At 53.3% G+C, this 12,795-nt stretch overlaps 1 protein-coding gene across 1 annotated transcript in view; it reads left to right on the top strand.

The window, feature by feature from the left end:
- Window positions 1–546: 546 nt before the first annotated feature.
- The window catches only part of LOC137457527 (M1-specific T cell receptor alpha chain-like), a 99,338-nt gene continuing 87,089 nt past the window's right edge, over window positions 547–12,795 (top strand). The window contains exons 1-2 of the mRNA XM_068169396.1: window positions 547–595; window positions 1,082–1,366. Coding sequence (XP_068025497.1) covers window positions 547–595; window positions 1,082–1,366 — 334 coding nt within the window. The remainder of the gene's footprint in view (window positions 596–1,081; window positions 1,367–12,795) is intronic.

Raw genomic sequence — 12,795 nt, 5'->3', positions numbered from 1 at the left:
GAGAGGAGAGGAGAGGAGAGGAGAGGAGAGGAGAGGAGAGGAGAGGAGAGGAGAGGAGAGGAGAGGAGAGGAGAGCTGTGACAGACCTTGACTGAGATCAATTCTTCTGGATAGAGGGGGAAACCCTGCAGCGCCTGAGGGGACTGAGTGGCAAAGTGGGTGAGGAGTGCTGAGAGGAGCATAGGATTAGACACTCTGCAGGAGCTAGGAAAGGACAAACCAGACAAAGGCTTCTGACTACTGAGAGAGGAGGCAAAAGGCAGCCATGCAAGGACAATATGTCAGAGAGGTTGGTCACCTCTCTCCTCTTTATCCCTCCTCTGGGAGCAGCAGAAGCTGTTGGCTGCAGGAGCCACATGTGTCACTGCTGGAGGAGACCACAGCACAGGCAGTGCAGGTGTGCTGAGCAGCAGCTTTTTCTCCTGCCCATGGCAGTGGCTGTGCCCCTGGCAGAGTCATTTCCGGCAGCTCTGCTCTCGTGGGGCTCTGCCTGGGACCTGTGGCCTTTGGAGTCTCTCTCACACACGCAGCAGGATGGGTCTCAGCATGCGCCTCGCCTCTCTCCTCCTGGCTGCCTTCCTGAGGCAACCACAGGGTAAGCACTGCCTTGCACTGCAAGCATGGTTCCTCTCCTGCCCAGGGCAGCCTCATCCCCTCAGCAGAGCTCTGCAGGAGCTGCTCTGCACTTCTGGGCCAGGCTTGGGAAGCCTCAGCTCACACAGGTGGTTTTGCAGCTGCTTTCTCCAGGTGCTGCTCCTGATGGAACAGGAGAGCTCAGCTGCAGAAGCAGCAGCTCCTCTGCTGACCATCTCAGCCCTCTTGCCTTCCTGTCCTCTTGCCAAGTGTCCACCTCTCTCAGTCCCTCTCTGCTGCTCTGTCTGGGCCCAGTGTTTCACTCTGGGCAGAGAAGTGACAGGAGGGAAGAGCTGGGTGAAAGCTCAGCTCTCTCTGGGGTATCTCTGTGGGAGGGAATCGGCATTCTTGTGCTGTGGGAGCCTTCTCCTCTGTCACTTTCCATCTCCACTTGTTCTGCATATCAGAATCTTTCCCTCCACAGTTCCTGACCTTTGCTTTCTTCCAGGCACCATGGGGCAGGTCACTGTCACCCAGCAAGAAGGACAAGTCACAGTGAAGGAAAGAGAAACCTTCCACACCATCTGCACATACCAGTCACCTACCATTGATGCATTGCTCTGGTACCAGCAGAAGAAAGGCCAAGCTCCCCAGCTGCTCTCATACCACGCAGCAGCTGGCCCCAAGGCCAGCGGCCGTCTGACCACGCTGCTGAACACCACGGGGAAATACAGCCTGCTGCAGCTGGAGGAAGTGGAGGTCTCTGACAGTGCCTTGTACCTCTGTGCTGTGAGTGACACCGTGGTGCAGGAGCTTGCTTGGCTGTGCAAGAAGCTGTATGAGGGGCAGGAGAGCCCTGGTGTGTGGCCTGGCTAACTCCTCTCAACATCAACCTGTGAGAGACCTCACTGAGGGAGAGCAGTGGTTGGGCTCTTCATCCGCAGGATCTGCTTGGAGGCCAAGGGGCTGTATCTGAGCTGAGCTTTCAGAAGCAGGGCCTGATCCCCACTGCCTGTGCAGAAGCCAGGGATGTCTTCCTCAGCTGCAAGGGACAGTGCCTGAAAGGGCCTCACTGCTGTGTTCCCTACTCTCTCCTTCCTCTGGCAATGATGAATTGGCCACTTGTGTCCCCACCTCATCCCACAGCCCCCAAGCCAATGCCTTTCTTACACAGCAACCTGAGGCAATGACACCAAAAGAGGAGCCAGGTGGAGGCAGAGGCTGGGCTGTGAAAAACTTGCATGGCTCTGGAGTGGCCATTTGTGAAGGTGCTGCTGATGAAGAGGAAAGATCCCAGCTCAGGGCATGGGCTGGGTGCTTGTTACCCCAGTGCTGCCTTTTCATTTCCTGCCTCATGCCCAACCCATTCCTTCATGGAGGCTTCTTCTGAGTGCTGGGACTGAGACACCCCAGGATGGCCATGGCAGGAATGTGTCAGTGCCAGCAGAGGCCTCAGCTCAAGTACCAAGTGAATCCAATGCAGGAAAGCAGTTTTGTCCTGGTGGGGTTTCCTGTGGCCCTGTTGAAAGGAAGAGGCCCTGCAATCCTTGTCTGGTCCCCCAGGGGCTTCCCTGGCAGCACGTGTGCCAAGTCTTTCCCTTGCTTTTCCTTCTTCCCAACTTGCTCCTGTGCTCACTTGTGGTCAGCTTCCCAAGCAGGTGGCTCTGCTGCCTTTTGAATAACTTCAGTCCCCAGTCTCTCTGGGCAACTTGTGCCAGGGCTCCCTGCACTCCTCTCCACCCATCAGCCTTTCATTATCTTTTCTCTCCTCACTCCAGCTGAGGAGGGTTCTGACCTCCAGCTTGGTGGGCACCTGGCATGCAGCCAGGTTCAATCTACCACACACTTCCTTCAGATGTTTATTCTGCTAATAAGATCCACCCCAGCCCTCCCTTCTCTGTGCTGAACAGTCCCAGCTCTCCCAGCCTTTCCTCATAGGAGAGATGCTCCAGCTCATCCATCCTCTTTCTGGCCCTTTGGTGGATTCTCTCCAACCCAGAGCAGTTCTGTGTTGAAAGCAGATGGCATCAAGGGGTGTAAGGGACTGAAAAATATTTGTACATTTGTATCAACATTGCTGGGAGAACAATTTGAGCCACAGAGGTCTCGTGCCTCTGGCTGCCATGCAGGAAGAGGTACATCTGAAGCTGGCCCCATCTAGGGAGGCTGGCCCTAGCATCACAGTATCACAGTGTAACTAAGGTTGGAAATGACCTCAAGGATCATCGAGTCCCACCTGTCACCACAGACCTCATGACCAGACCATGGCACCAAGTGCCACCTCCAATCTCCTCTTGAACACTTCCAGGGACGGTGACTCCACCACCTCCTTGGGCAGCACATTCCAATGACGAACGACTCACTCGGTGAAGAACTTCCTCCTCACCTCGAGTCTAAACCTTCCCTGGTGCAGCTTGAGACTGTGTCCTCTTGTTCTGGTGCTGGTTGCCTGGGAGAAGAGGCCAACCCCTTCCTGGCTACAACCACCTTTCAGGTAGTTGTAGAGGGCAATGAGGTCACCCCTGAGCCTCCTCTTCTCCAGGCTAAACAATCCCAGCTCCCTCAGCCTCTCCTCATAGGGCTTGTGTTCAAGGCCTCTCCCCAGCCTTGTTGCCCTTCTCTGGACACCTTCAAGTCTCTCAATGTCCTTCTTAAACTGAGGGTCCCAGAACTGGACACAGGACTCAAGGTGTGGCCTAACCAAAGCAGAGCACAGGGGCACAATGACTTCCCTGCTCCTGCTGGCCACACTATTCCTAATGCAGGCCAGGATGCCATTGGCCCTCTTGGCCACCTGGGCACACTGCTGGCTCATGTTCAGGCGGCTGTCAATCAGCACCCCCAGGTCCCTCTCTGTTTGGGAGCTCTCCAGCCACTCTGACCCCAGCCTGTAGCTCTGCATGGGATTGCCGTAGCCAAAGTGCAGCACTTGGCACTTGGACTTGTTGAATGCCAACCCATTGGCCTCTGCCCATCTGTCCAGTCAGTCGAGGTCCCTCTGCAGAGCCTTTCTACCCTCTAACCTACCAACATCTGCCCCTAACTTGGTGTCATCTGCAAACTTGCTGATGACTGACTCGACCCCCTCATCCAGATCATCAATGAAGATGTTGAAGAGGACGGGGCCCAGCACTGATCCCTGGGGGACACCACTGGTGACTGGCTTCCAGCTGTATGTGGCACTGTTCACTACCACTCTCTGGGTTTGGCCCTCCAGCCAGTTCCTAACCCAGCACAGAGTGTAGTGGTCCAAGCCACGAGCTGACAGCTTAGACAGCAGTTTGCTGTGGGGGGACGGTGTCAAAGGCCTTGCTGAAGTCCAGGTAGACCACATCCACAGGCCTCCCCATGTCCACCAGACGGGTCACCTGATCATAGAAGGAGATCAGGTTGGAGAGGCAGGACCTGCCCTTCCTAAATCCATGTTGGCTGGACCTGAGCCCTTGGCCATCCTTCAGGTGCGCAGTTATTGCCGCCAGGATAATCTGCTCCATCACTTTCCCTGGCACTGAGGTCAGGCTGCCAGGCCTGGAGTTTCCAGGTTCCTCCATCCGACCCTTCTTGTAGATGGGGACCACATTGGCCAGTTTCCAGTCATCTGGGACCTCACCTGTGAGCCAGGACTGGAGGAAAATGATGGAGAGAGGCTAAGCAAGTTCCAAAGTAATTCCTTATGGATTTCTGGGGCAATACACTGCTCCCTGACCCCATCTACCAGTTCAGGAGGCCACTTGATCTAAAATCCTCCTGCCTTGCTGTTGAAAATGGAGGCAAAGAAGGATATTTACACCCTCAGTCTCTAGTTACTGTGTTCCACTCCAGGTGCAATAAGGAGAGCAGGTTCTTCTTGCCCTCTTTTAGCATTAATGCATTTATAAAAATGCTTTTAGTTATCTTTCACAGCAGTGTTCAGCTTGAGTTCCAACTGGGCTTTTGCCTCTCTAATTTTTCTCCTGCATGTTCTAACAACATCCTTAAACGTATCTGGAGTTGCCTCCCCCCTTTCCCAAGTGATGCAGCCTCTTTTTTTCCCTTAATCCCTTCAAGAGCTGCTTGCTCATCCAGGCTCAGAGCCTTCCCCTCGGCTCATGCTCCCCTGTTCCTGTGCCTTCCAGAGCTCCTGTTTGAAGTAGGTCCAACCATCCTGGACCCCTTGGTTCTTAAGGGCTGCTGCCCAGGGAACTTTCTGCACAAGCTGCTTGAACAAGTGGAAGTTTGCCCTCCGGCAGTCTAAGGTCAGGGTTCTGTTAGTGCTCCTCCCTATCTCCCTGCAGCTCATGGTGGCTGCACCCTAGGCAGCCTCCCACCGTCACATCTCCCACCAGCCCTTCTCTATTGGAGATCAGCAGGTCAAGCAGAGCCTGACCCCTCGCAGGCTCGCTTAACAGCTGCATCAGGACGCTGTCCTCCATGCACTCCAGGAATCTTCTGGACTGCCTCCTCTCTGCTGAGTTAAGTTCCCAGCAGATGTCTGGCAGGATCTGCTGGAGGGTAGAGAGGCTCTGCAGAGGGACCTCGACAGGCTGGACAGATGGGCAGAATCCAATGGCATGAGATTTAACACATCCAAGTGCCGGGTTCTGCACATTGGCCACAGCAACCCCAGGCAGTGCTACAGGCTGGGGTCAGAGTGGCTGGAGAGCAGCCAGGCAGAGAGGGACCTGGGGGTACTGGTCGATGGTAGGCTGAACATGAGCCTGCAGTGTGCCCAGGCAGCCAAGAGGGCCAATGGCATCCTGGCCTGCATCAGGAACAGTGTGGCCAGCAGGAGCAGGGAGGTCATTCTGCCCCTGTACGCTGCACTGGTTAGGCCACACCTCGAGTATTGTGTCCAGTTCTGGGCCCCTCAGTTTAGGAAGGAGGTTGACTTGCTGGAACGAGTCCGGAGAAGAGCAACAAAGTTGGTGAGGGGTTTGGAACACAAGCCCTATGAGGAGAGGCTGAGGGAGCTGGGGTTGCTCAGCCTGGAGAAGAGGAGGCTCAGGGGTGACCTTATTGCTCTCTACAACTACCTGAAGGGAGGCTGTAGACAGGCGGATGATGGTCTCTTCTCCCAGGCACCCAGTACCAGAACAAGAGGACACAGTCTCAGGCTGTGCCAGGGGAGGTTCAGGTTGGATGTTAGGAAGAAGTTCTATACTGAAAGAGTGATTGCACTTTGGAATGGGCTGCCCGGGAAGGTGGTGGAGTCACCATCATTGAAGGTGTTCAGGAGGAGACTTGATGGGGTGCTTGGTGCCATGGGTTAGCTGTTTGGGTGGGTTGGATTGGTTGATGGGTTGGACACGATGATCTTGAAGGTCTCTTCCAACCTGGTTTGGTTTATTCTAATTTATTCTAATCTTGAGACAGCCTCCAGCTGCCTGTAGAATATTTCATCTGCCTCCTCATCCTGGCATCCTCTTCAGCCATAGGCATCTCCTTAGATGGTTCCTCTTCAGCCCTCTCATCCACATTGCTGGCGGCCTGCAGGGCCTCATACTGATTATGCAAGGGCAAGGGGGGAGGGGGAGAGGGCCAGGATGGATTCCCCTTGCTTCCCCTAACAGGGACCTGTATCCATCCCTCCCTATTTCCAGGTATGCCTCCCTCAACAGGGGAGATCTGCAGAGCCTGCTCCCACATATCTAACTCCTTTTCACATTCCCATGTAGTCCTGAGCCTAGATACTTCATCCTTAAGCTCAACCACCAGGTTGAGGAGAAAATTCACCTGGTTCATTTGGTTCCTCTTTGAGGGCTGTGACCCTGGTTTGTAGCTGTATGCTCGTAGTGGGGCATGAACCTTCTGTTTGCTGCCAGAAGTCGCCAGCCTCCATCCCTCAACTTCTCCAGAGTTTGCACTTACTTTAATACCAGTGTAGGTAGTTAGGACCCAGCAGCCAGAAGATCTCGCATTGTACGGGAAGATAGGGTCCCTCTCCTGATAGCCAATAGTGGTTAGTTTATGGTGCAAGCAGAAGGAAGTGACGTAAATTTTAGTTATATAGTGTTGTGTCGTTCACTAATAAATGCCATTTGCCGTCCACCACATTGGTGTCTGCGAGCTGATGGACCGAGCGGTCTGGCGTTGGCCGCCGTGCCGTTCCTGAACCAGGTTGCCGCACCTACAACAGGCAACAAGTGGTGCCAAAACCCGGGAATTCGCCTGGAATCGGGTGAATGGCGGCTGGAGTGGCTGGACCAGCCCGGCGGGGAGGACGCTCCCGGACCAACAAGGAGGATGGAAGCCCTTGTGAAGGTCGTGTCGCAGTTACATAAGCAGTGGGGTATTGATTGTGAACCCGAAGATTTTATTCTTGCAGTCGCGAGGCTGTTACAGCTTGGGGCCATAAACTGGCCGGTGGACATTCTCCACCCAGAAGTGTGGAATAAATGTACTGAAGCGTTAGCTCTGGAGATGATGTCCTCAGGCTGTGGGAAGGATCTTAGGTTGTGGGGGAAAGTTGTGTGGGCTCTGCAGAGGGCCAGGCAGGAGAAGGGGATCTGGAGGGCGATAAAGGACTGTTTGTCGGCCATCCTGAGGTGGGGAGTTGGGGCAGCCATGCAGACTTTGAGCCCCCCAGACAATGGCAATTTTGTCGAGCTTGAGGAATTGCGGGAGGGTGATGCGCCCCCCGAATCCCTGAGCCCCGACCCGCTCGCGGAGGGACAGAGTCAAGCCAAATCCTTCTGGGGTGGGTTAGCTGAGGAGGCCAGGGGTGCCGCGGGGAAATTGGAGTTTGAGGATGTCTGGGCCAGATCACCACCGTATGCAACCCAAGATGGCGCCAAACGAAAAGGAGAAGGGTGGGGCGAGTATGCCCCTGGCGGGAAGCTAGGAAGGGAGGAGCGGCCCGCCCGCGAGGGAAGTGGGTGGGGCCAGAGCGTGAGCGAGGGGTGGAAAGCCAATCAGAGTGACCATTTGGAAGAACACCCTCACAGAGCAAACTCCCCGCCGATCAGAAGGTGGAGAGAGCCAAGAGGGAGGAAATGGCCTGCCCGCAAGGGAGGTAGGCGGGGCCAGAGCCCAACAAAAAAGTACTGGAATCCAAAAGCAGCCGGTCAGTTGAGTTCCGACTCTGGGTCAGACACTAGCCAGGCCGAGTGGCTCGCAACTCATTCAAACTCAGAGGAGGAGGAGGTGGGGGTAGACAGAGTCAAAAGACAAAGTAATCCCATCCACTATAAAGAGGGACCGCGAGGGGGAAAAATTCCTCTCACGGATTGGAGGAAAATAAAGATTGCATGTGCCGATTGGGCCCCAGCAGCCACGCCAGCGTTCCCGGTCCAGGTGACGGACCATTAATGTCCCTTTCTTGATTGACACTGGAGCAGATGTTACAGTTATTCCTGAGACAAATTGGCCTCCACACTGGAAACTGGAAGATGCCCCCATGGTGGGTGGAGTTGGGGGATTGACTCGAGCTCGGAAGAGCACTCAATTGGTAGCAATTACAATCCACAGTGAAACGGGACCGGAGGAAACCATCTCCCTTTTTCCATATGTCATGTCAGGAGTCCCACCCCTGTTGGGAAGGGACGCTCTAGCCCTATTAAAAGCCAGGGTGACAAATTTATTCTAAGGGCCATTGCCACACACCCACTTCCACCAATTAAACTGAGGTGGAAATCGTCCAACCACCTTCAGAATAAAACTAATGAAAGCTGTGAGTTACTCTTCACAGGACCAGATCATCGGACACCCCTGTGATCCATATACCCCGGTGGCAAGAGAAGATGACAAGCTGGCAAGTGTCCTGTCCAAGCCTGGGAGTTCCACACTGGCAGAATCCAGAGAAGGGCAAAATAGTTTCTGCAGAGGGGGGCTGTGATGCCTTGAGCCGGCTAGAGGTTTACATTATGTTGGTAGAACACCAGCAACTGTTTTAAGAATGTATTTACCCAGTGTTATCCCCAGTTATCTTTAGTTATCTTAAGTTATACCCTGTTGTTATCAGTTATCTTCCTAATTTCTATTTGCTCATTGTGCCTTATGTTTTTTATTCAAGTTTATGATGTATACTTTTAAGATTGTTATTTTGTTATATTTCAGCTAATTTGGTTATGCATAGGGAGGGGGAATTGTAGGTAGTTAGGACCCAGCGGCCGGAAGATCTCACATTGTACGGGAAGATAGTGCCCCTCTCCTGATAGCCAATAGTGGTTAGTTTATGGTGCAAGCAGATGGAAGTGACATAAATCTTAGTTATATAGTGCTGTGTAGTTCACTAATAAACGCCATTTGCCGTCCACCACATTGGTGTCTGCGAGCTGATGGACCGAGCGGCCTGGGGTTGGCCGCTGTGCTGTTCCTGAACCAGGTTGCCACGCCTACGACAGGCAACATACCAGCAGGGGTCCCTTGTCTGCTTCTCCACTGCCGTTGGGGTCTGGAGCCTTTCAAGCTGTTGCATCTCAGAGAAACTCCTGTCTCCCTTTCACCTTCTCTGGTGCCAGTCTGCTGGCTCACTCCCAACCACTGCCTGACTGAAGGATGCTGAGCACTCATTGTCTGTAATGCCTGAGGATACTCTGTGGTGTTAGCTGATGCCAGCTGCCATAGCAGGAAGTGTTCTGGGAGTATCCTTTAATCAGATTTGGGGAGGGCTTGCCTGGGTGGCTTTGTGATAACCATTTGTCCCCACCTAACAAAATCAACGTGGTTGTGATGAATGATTTGAGGATCTGCTTGTGAGAGAAATGAAATTGAGAAAGCTTCTGCTAAGTTTGTTATCAGCTGAATCCTGGAGTCCTGGATGCCAAGGATGGTTTGGGGTTTTTTTGCTAGAATAAACCCAGCTGCAGCATCACTCAACACACACAGTACCGGGGTATTTAAGAGCTCCCACTCTAAACCCAGATTGTGTGCAGCCCACAAAGGCATTCTGGGAGATGGGGCTGAGGATGGGGCCGTGCAGGGTCACCACCACGAGAGGGCGATCGAGCACAGCGGTGGAGCGCATGGCAACTTCTGGCCAGTGGGACTGAGCTGCAGGGATGACAGGGTTGAACCTGTGCTGAGTGAAGATGCCCCTGGGGGAGAGGGACGTGGGGATGTGTGAGGAGTAGCCTGTAACCAATACCAAGGCACATGCAGGGCTGAGAGCCGAAGGCTGTGCAGAGATGTATGGAGAGCTTCTTGGTCTCATCCTGCCAGGGTCCAAAAAGTGCTACCAGCCCCTATGCAACTACTGCTTAGCCCCTGTGGGCAGAAGCCATCTCAGTACAGTTCCAGCCTCCCTCCATATCTAACCTTCTCCCTCTCCCACAAGTAGCCCCCAAGATCTGGCACAGGACAAAGCTGATACCAGCTAAGGGCCAGCAGGAGCAGGGAAGTCATTGTGCCCCTGTACTCTGCACTGGTTAGGCCACACCTTGAGTCCTGTGTCCAGTTCTGGGACCCTCAGTTTAAGAAGGACATCGAGACACTTGAAGGTGTCCAGAGACGGGCAACAAGGCTGGGGAGGGGCTGGAGCACAGCCCTGTGAGGAGAGGCTGAGGGAGCTGGGGTTGTTTAGCCTGGAGAAGAGGAGACTCAGGGGAAACCTTATTGCTCTCTACAACTACCTGAAGGGTGGTTGTGGCCAGGAGGGTGTTGGTATCTTATCTCAAGCAACCAGCACCAGAACAAGAGCACACAGTCTCAAGCTGTGCCAGGGGAAGTTTAGGCTAGAGGTGAGGAGAAAGTTCTTCACTGAGAGAGTCGTTCGCCACTGGAATGTGCTGCCCAGGGAGATGGTGGAGTCACTGTCCCTGGAGGTGTTCAAGAGGAGATTGGATGTGGTGCTTGGTGCCATGGTCTAGTCATGAGGTCTGTGGTGACAGCTTGGACTCAATGATCTTTGAGGTCTCTTCCAACCTTGGTGATTCTGTGATACTCTAAGAGGTTCATTGAGATGACAACTCCTTTTGAGACAGAAGAGAAGGAGAAGGAGCCTCAGCCTCACGTGGTTCTCAAGGAGAAGGAAGCAAGAGAAATGGATGAGAGAGTGAGGAGCTGGGCTGGATTTTGTCCTGGGCCCTTCTTGCCCCAGGCTGCCAGATACATCCCTTCTACAGGTGATTGTTTTCTGACAAGCTCATCTTGCTCCCAGCTAATGCTGAGGGCTGTGTTCTGGCTTACTGAGTTGATGTCTTTTTGTTCACTGTTTCATGCCAGGCATGTTCTCAGTGAGGGCATCTTTTTGTGACAGGATGAGAGGCCCAAGCATTTCAGGAGCAAAGCACCCCAGAGTGGGCAGAGGACTCAGCTCACATGCTGGAGGAATCAAGGAAATTACACCAGTCTGGGTTGCACCTTTGAGTCTTTCTGTGGTCCTGTTGGCAGGAGTGGCCATCTTCTGGGTCTGACCCTAGCCTGCCTAACACTGCTCCAGGAAGACACTGCTAGCCTGGTTTGGCTCCTGCTGTTCTGCACCAGGGAGGGGGGAATGGGGAGAGAGATGGTGCAGAGTCCTTTCCAGATCTCAGAGTGGAATCAAATTGGTTTAGTAAGACAGAATAAAAATAGGAATATAGCCAATGAGTAAAGCTTACAGCCCTCCAGGTGCTGGGAACCCTGGACTCATGCAACACTGTGCAGACCCAGCTGGATTCTCCTATCCTGAAAGAGCTTTTGGTTTGCTCCCATGCTGTGGTGCCTTTTAGTTTGTGTGATACCAAAAACTAATCATACATCATCTCCTTACATGCTGGAAGGTTATTTCTGCCATAGCACCCAGCAGTGTGCAGCACAGGCTGGCACAGGGCACTCCAGCAGGTTCCCCTGCAGCAGCTACTTGTGCCAGCACCCAAGTCTCTGGGCAAGGCTCCTTTACCAGCTTCCTCCTCCTGGCTCAGAGTCCTCATGTGTGGAGAAATACTGAACAGCTGCTTCCAAATAACAGAGGCTGAACTAAGAGACACGTGAAAACCTTTTGAAAAGAACATGACAGCTGTTTGCCAGAGCCCCAACGCTGTGAGGAGCTGCTGTGCTTCCAAAAGCCCTCCCCCCTCTGAGGAGCACACAAAGGCAGTTACACTCTTCAGCATGAGAGAGAGGCTGTCTTGCAGAGCAAACTTTGCAAAGGGAGAGGGAAAGCCAGGGGACAGTGCAGGAAGGCACTGATGCTGTCTGCTCTCTGATGTGAAGACAATCAAAGGCAAACCGTGAGTGGGCCTTCCCACCCCAGAGGCATGACTGTGTCACATGTGCTGGCACAGTCTGCAGGGTGCAGCCATTGCACTGAGCTGCTGGGAGTGTCTGGTTCTGTTGTGTGCTGAGAGTCTCCTGAGGGACGGATTCTGGAGGTGGGGAAAATGATCTTGACCGTGGCTGTGCCAGCTTGTGTCCTGCTAATCCAATCAGGTGGGTGTATCCCATGCACTTCCTTCCACAGATTTTGGTAGGCTATGGAGAGGACTAGGCTGTGCTGATGAGGTCAGGGAGAAATGCAGAGGGGTAGAAGTAGATACTTGGATTTTCCTTTTCTTTGGAAAGGCAGAAGGGTTTGGGGCAGTGACAGCTTTAAACAGAGCAAGGGAGAGGAGGAACCAAGCTGCTCCAAAGACATTTCTGCCTGTGTTGCAGGTTTTGTTGGAAGTGACCCCCAGAAGCAATTCCTCTCCGAGGTGTCTGCCACAGTTGGACAGAGAGTGGTTCTGCCCTGCCAGTACAGCTCTGAGGACAGTATCAGCACTTTGAGTTTCTTCTGGTACCGACAGCTGCCAGGGAAAGCCTTGAAATTTCTCCTGCATGCTTATAGTACTTCAGACAATGCAAAGTTCCGTGATGGCAACTTCACTGTGGTGGTCTACAGAAATAAATCAGCCCCCTTAGAAATAGCAGCTGTCTCCCTCCAGGACACTGCCACTTACCACTGTGCTCTAAGACTCCACGTCACGCTAAGCCCCGCTTCCGCTCGTGCAAAATCTGTGTCGCCAAGAACAGCACAGGAGGGCTGAGGCTCTTCAGCTTTCAACCTTCCTTTCAAACCTGAAATGATCCTCTCCTTCTTACATCAACCTTTCCGGTACCTGCCAGTCCAACTGCTCCCTATTTCCTCAAAGATCCCATCTATGCAGAAGTATTCAGAGCAGGGATGTAGAAATGCAGGGCTCTGAGTCTGTCTGCAGATGAGCTGAGACATTCAGCTTTCCTCATTTCCTCACACAGAAACCAGCACCACTCAAGAAAAGGATCAACATGCTTGGACAGAACCTCCAGGTGCAGCAACAATCCCTACCTGGTCTTGGTTTCTCC

The sequence above is a fragment of the Melanerpes formicivorus genome, unplaced genomic scaffold, assembly GCF_026170545.1.
Source record: "Melanerpes formicivorus ecotype bairdi unplaced genomic scaffold, bMelFor1.0.p_v2 SCAF_182, whole genome shotgun sequence".
In the NCBI taxonomy this organism is placed as follows: Eukaryota; Metazoa; Chordata; class Aves; order Piciformes; family Picidae; genus Melanerpes; species Melanerpes formicivorus.
This window is presented reverse-complemented; position numbering and strand designations above follow the sequence as displayed.